Below are 6000 nucleotides of genomic sequence, written 5' to 3' on the forward strand. Positions count from 1 at the left end.
CAAGAAAACAAACAGCGGCTGCCAGAGGTTAGCGATCGTGCGAGTATTGGTGAGCAGCCGCTGTTTGCGGTGTAAATAGGTCGGCGGCAGCCCATCCTGGCACCTGCGGGGAATCTCGTGATGTGTAGAGAGAGAAGGAAGCACGAAAAGTGCCTCCTAGAAGGGAGGCACAGAAAGAAACGGCATTCCCTTCCCGAAAGCACGGCTCTGATCTCCTCTTCTCCCCTTACAGCCGAGCTCACCTCCGCCTGTGTCTCGAACGCTTGAAAGTTCTGATACCGCTCGGACCAGACTGCACCAGGCACACGACGCTTGGGCTGCTCAACAAAGCCAAAGCACATATCAAGGTAAGAGCTGCTTCTCCCAGCTGCTTTCTGGCGGGGCTGGTTTGGAAGTGCCATCCAATAGCTCGCGCTTGCTGCCAAGAGGTTAACTCTGTGTCGAAGGAGACCGAGGCCTTTGCTTAATCAAATAAGCACATGATATCGCGAGTTGGAAGGGACCCCCAAGGATCAGAGAGTCCAACTCCTGGATCCACACAAGACCACCCAAAAATCAAACCCTATGCTGTAGAATCACAGAATGGTTTGGGTTGGAAGGGACCTTGAAGATCATCTAAATCCACCCCCCTGCCAGGGGCAGGGACACCTCCCACCACACCAGGTTGCTCCAAGCCCCATCCAGCCTGGCCTTGAACACCTCCAGGGATGGGGCAGCCACAGCTTCTCTGGGCAGCCTGTGCCAGTGCCTCACCACCCTCTGAGGGAAGAATTTCTTCCTCATATCTGATCTAAACCTACCGTTTTTTAGTTTAAAACCATTCCCCCTTGTCCTATCATGACACCCCCTGACAAAGAGTCCCTCCCAGCTTTCCTGCAGGCCCCCTTTAGGTACCGGAAGGCTGCTGTAAGGTCTCCCTGGAGCCTTCTCTTCTCCAGGCTGAACAGCCCCAGCTCTCTCAGCCCCTCTCCGTAGGAGAGGAGCTCCAGCCCTTTGATTATCTTCATGGCCCTCCTCTGGACTCGTTCTAATACTTCTAACACTCGTTCTAATTCTTACCTACTAGTAGTACATGTTGATATGTTGATATACATATATATCTATTACTTACATTTTATGTGTGTGTATATATATATAAAGCAACAAGCAAGCGTTGTCTCCTTGGTTAATCGTTTATCATTACTACAAGCCACATTGGTAGGAGAGTCCATAAGGAACTCTGTTAACTGTGGAAATGATTGATTTGGAAAGCAGGAGCCTTATTCTGTATCGTCATCAGTTGTTGACAGCAACAGCTCTTACGAGAAAAACGTACCTACTGTTGATGACCCCATTTTGATGGGAAGCGCACCTTCTCTTCTGATGTGCCAGTGAGTTTCCATTGCCAAAACATTGGTGCAAATCCCAGGAGGGTAAGCCAGGGCTGGCTTGCTGAAGTTCCCTGTGGGAACCAGCCAGCCAGCCCAACACTCGTCTAGTTTCACTCCTGGCAGAGTGAAGCACAAAGAGAAAACGCAGCGTTGTCAGTAGCTGGAAAAGGCTGAAACCCTTTGTCACAGCACAGGATAGTGGGAGGGAGGATGGGTGGCGAAGGAGAAAAAGCCCTGCCGAAGGGACAGGGTTAGCCTGAAATGACTCCTCCTTATGCAATGTGCTTGTCCTAGGAAACAAAGAACAGTGCCCTGGTAGATTTCCCAGCTGTGATCAAAGAAACCTGTAGTAGGTTATGTAAATCACTTACTAAATAGAAAACTGTTTCTGAGAAATCCTGCTAAACCATGCAGCAAGGAACACAGAGCTCCCAGGGCACGTTTTTATGTGACAGTTGATTGTGACGCTGGGTTGGTTTGGTTAAGGGAATCGAGGCCCCTTTGTGGACAGATGTGGTAATGCAGGGGGCTGAGCTCAGGCAGAATGGCCCACAAAGTGCTACGGTTCCTATAGTTTCCTCTGGAGAGGCTCTGTCTTCAAAGCCTTTTGATACCAATGCACGTGTGATTTATCAGAGCTTGGGAACAGGAAAAGTTGTGAGGAGACAGCACAGCTCCTGGAAAGGGGAAAGCAGCTTGTTTCAGTGCTCTTTTGCAGCTTAAATCCTTCAGGGACCTGGGAACGTCTAAGTAAAGCAGGTGGCTGGACGGTGGAGGTGGGAGGGAAGGAGAAAAGAATGAAACCTATTACTGAGCCATATTTGATCATGTCAGAAACTTGAAGAGACCGAGAGGAGAAGCCAACACCAGCTTGAGAACCTGGAACGAGAACAAAGATTCCTAAAGAGAAGACTGGAACAACTACAGGGGTCTCAGGAGATAGAGCGAATACGAATGGACAGCATTGGATCTACCATTTCCTCTGATCGCTCAGACTCGGAGCGAGGTGGGTGTCACTAAGCTGGCAGGGAATCCCCGGGACTCTGAGAAGAGGGGGCAGGAGGCTGATCCATTTCTTGTCTCTCAGCTACCCCCTTCTCTCTGACTTTTGGTATTTAGGCTACTGATTTTGCTCACACATGTACGTGCATACATATGCACACACTTATATACAAAAAGTTTCGCCTTTTGCTTGAATTACAGTTAAGTTTGGAAGAAGTGTTGCCATTGTCATCTCAGGATTTCGGTGGCATTTAAAGTGATCTGCTTCTCTGAAGAGCTCTCTAAAATACGAAAGCATCAGTTGCGCAAAGTAATTTGCAGTGGTCACAAGATGGTAGATAAATACCTGATGTTAAAGATCCATTGTCCCTTTTTTGTATCTCTCAGCAACACAAAGGGAATATCTAAGAAAGATATTATTGGGGCTGGAGCAGATGTTGCAAAGCAACTTCTCATGCTCTCCAATATATTTCCTGTATTTGGGCCTACCATGGCATAACCAAGCAAACAGAACTAAGCAAACTGACTCTTAAAACTCCAAGAATCGTTCTACCACCAACCCCCTTTCTTTTCCAAGCTTCCCGTACTGTTCATCTCGGTTAAAACTGGATAGAGATGGTCTGAATGGCTAACTGAATTCAGATAATTTTATTTTTGGAAACACCTCTGCTGTGGATCCCAGGTGGGCACAGTAGATAGCTTGGTATTTACTAACAGACTCAAGCACGCCATGTAGTTTGGGTTTGAGTCTACAGTTTGGAAAAAAAAATCCTTTTGGAAAATTCCTGAATGCTGTGGAAATCAAGATAATCTGTTTGACTAAGTATCTGCTTTCTAGTACCCTCTTAAAAACAGGATTTAGGCTCTTAGGTCCACTCAGTATCTCTGAAAGTAACTCAGACCCTCATCTTAATGCATTATAATGCCCATTATAATGGGTGATCCCACCTTTGGCAAAGTGATATCAATCGAATAGCATGTTACAGGTAGGGGTAACTTTAGGGGTGACTTCACGCTCTGTTTTCTCTCTTGTCCTCTGTTCTATCTGTGTTTTTTTTTGTTGTTGTTTGTTTGTTTCCAACACGGGGATAATACCGTTCCAAAGAACAGAGGCAGAGTAACAAGTTCAGTGCATGAGATGGCCCACTTATACTGATAGCGGGTTTTGCATTCTGGAGGAGTCAAGCCCCTTTGCAAAGTCCCTATGAAAAGCTCCAGGCTGGTAGCCAGTCCTTTCCCAAACCATGTCCATAGCCTATCCTACCCCAAGGGAAAACACCGAGAGTCTTCCTGCCAGGCGGCTGCTGCAGCCCTGACCAGGGCAGTCCTGGCAGCTGGCTTGAAGGAAGCAGTTGGGTTTGTGGTGCTAACCTGTGTGTGTTTCTCTCATTTCCCTTTTTAGAAGAGATTGAAGTGGACGTTGAAAGCACAGAGTTCTCCCATGGAGAAGTGGACAATATCAGCACAACCAGCATCAGTGACATTGATGATCACAGCAGCTTGCAGAGTATTGGGAGTGACGAGGGTTACTCCAGCGCCAGTGTCAAGCTCTCCTTTGCTTCCTAGAACCAAGTGAGATGACAGTGCAGGGCGAAAGATTTCACTGGGGTGATCAAACTGGGTCCTAGATGCCAGTATCCTCTTTCAGAAATGACACGTTGACAGCTAGTCCTGAAGAGACCTGTAAATATAAAACCTTTGGGGTAAGGGAAGAAACCCACGTGTTCATTTGGTCACATTACCAATCCCAATTCCTGCTGGCCAAAAGTTAGACCAAACCCTAGTCCCATTGAAGTCTGTGATATCCATTTGTTTCTGTGGGACCTGGATCTAGACCTTAGCGATGAAACACTTTGTTTTGAATTTCTTTGTTTGAAAGAGGATACTAGAGACTCATCCCTCTCTTTCTGTCATGAGATCTGAGAAATGTCAGAATTTCTTACACTGCATTCAGGTTGAACAACCTAGTTTAGGCCCTTCTGAAGAGCTTTTGTGGTCCTAAAAGGACCATGTCCTACAGTTTATCACAATCCAATGCTGTCGTAATGTAATAGGAAATCTGTGAGGGCATAAGTAGCCTAGAAACAACGACAGTAATGATTAAGGTCTCGTTCTGTGCCCAGAGAGAGGGGCAGTGAAAAGAGATGTACAGGAGAGAATACCATTCAGCTCAGCTTTCTGTTGGACATCATTTAAAAAGCAAGTACCTCTGACGCGTGGCTAAAGCGAGGGGTACACGCTTGTAATCTACCAGCACGTCATGGGCTGTGTCGTGCTGTGACAGTGACAGCAGATCTCCCGGTAGATGCGTGCCCACGCGCAGACACACAACCAGCTGAGGACAGAAAGAAACCAGCACACACGAGAGGCGATATGCCAGAAAGTCGTGCCCAGATACTGAGCCACTATGACCTTTTTATTTGAAGAGATTTTTTGATAAACGTTTGTAAATGTGTTGGGAGGGAAAACACCCCAAGTCTGATGCGTCTTTTTAGAGCTTGTCCATATTAAACCTTAGATGTCTTTTATATGAATTTAGGCCATGAGAAGATCTCTGTTTTGATGAAGCACTTGACCCAATGAAATGCAAAATGCTTTTTGCCGTGCACACAATGGATGAAGGCTGTGCTAGCTGGAGAAGGCCAAGTTCGGTGAGGGTTCCTTTGGTTTTCTTTTTAGAATCATTCCCTCTGCTGACTTTTGAAGTTCCAGTCCAGTAGTTAACCTAGTTAAGCTCAGCACGTCTCTCATGTTAATGTAATGTTTTGACTGCACGTCCTGTTCCCAAGGGCCTTGCCATCTTACCTGTGCAGGTGCTGTTAAGAGCTATTCTAGCAAATGTTTTCTAATTTTCTCAGAGATGAGCATTCTAACCTGCACTTTGAGGGCTTTGCTGTTTTTTATTTTTTGTCTTTTTAATGGCCAGGATTATTTTGTTTTTTCCAAGTTTTAAAAACCTTGATAGAGTCCTCACCTATGGCATTGTTTGAAACTTTGTATATCCTTAAGTAATTTAACTACCCCTCATTACTAAGAAAAGAAGAGGAAAAAAAATGCTTTATAAAATTCATAACTTATTGCTGATTTGAATGGGTTGTTAATTTCAGTCCTTTAGACTTTATTTTATTGTTTTAGGTAGGGTTGGGCAAAAAGAAGTAAATAAAGTAAATAAAAAATAAAGACAACCATATTTAGCAGTGCAGTGGAATTGTGTTTAAATGTTAGCATATGGTCCCCATTAAAGTAGCACTTTAACGCCATTAAACATTTCTGTATCCGAAATGAGTTGTGTTCTTCCATCTTGGTCATTCGTATCACTTTAGCTGACCCTTTGTTCTTCTCGTGCCCTTTGATCCTGTGAAGAGAAGATCCTGAGTGGTTCTGCTGTCGAGTTATGCGTTACGGTGAATTGCCTCTGTTTAAATATTCCGGTGTGTCCCCCACTCTTCTCCAAAATGTGTTGTCCCTTGTTAAGAGGCACAACGCCTGTGCTTGAGTAGAGAAATAATCTTTCTGTGGCTGTAATGAACTATTTCTGGTTTTGTGTGGTTTTCTTTTTTTTATTTTCCTCTATTTTTATTAATTTGTTTATTAAGTCTGGGTCAGGTTGCTGTTGTTAAATGTGTTT

General features: G+C 45.0%; 1 protein-coding gene across 3 annotated transcripts in view; it reads left to right on the forward strand.

The window, feature by feature from the left end:
• The window catches only part of MXI1 (MAX interactor 1, dimerization protein), a 52296-nt gene extending 46647 nt beyond the window's left edge, over positions 1-5649 (forward strand). For all 3 annotated transcript variants that reach the window (XM_040564504.1, XM_040564506.1, XM_040564505.1), the window contains exons 4-6: positions 233-347; positions 2205-2376; positions 3775-5649. In XM_040564504.1, coding sequence (XP_040420438.1) covers positions 233-347; positions 2205-2376; positions 3775-3938 — 451 coding nt within the window. In that variant the 3' untranslated portion in view covers positions 3939-5649. The remainder of the gene's footprint in view (positions 1-232; positions 348-2204; positions 2377-3774) is intronic.
• The last annotated feature ends 351 nt before the right edge of the window (positions 5650-6000 follow it).

The sequence above is a fragment of the Cygnus olor genome, chromosome 7, assembly GCF_009769625.2.
Source record: "Cygnus olor isolate bCygOlo1 chromosome 7, bCygOlo1.pri.v2, whole genome shotgun sequence".
NCBI classification, from domain to species: domain Eukaryota; kingdom Metazoa; phylum Chordata; class Aves; order Anseriformes; family Anatidae; genus Cygnus; species Cygnus olor.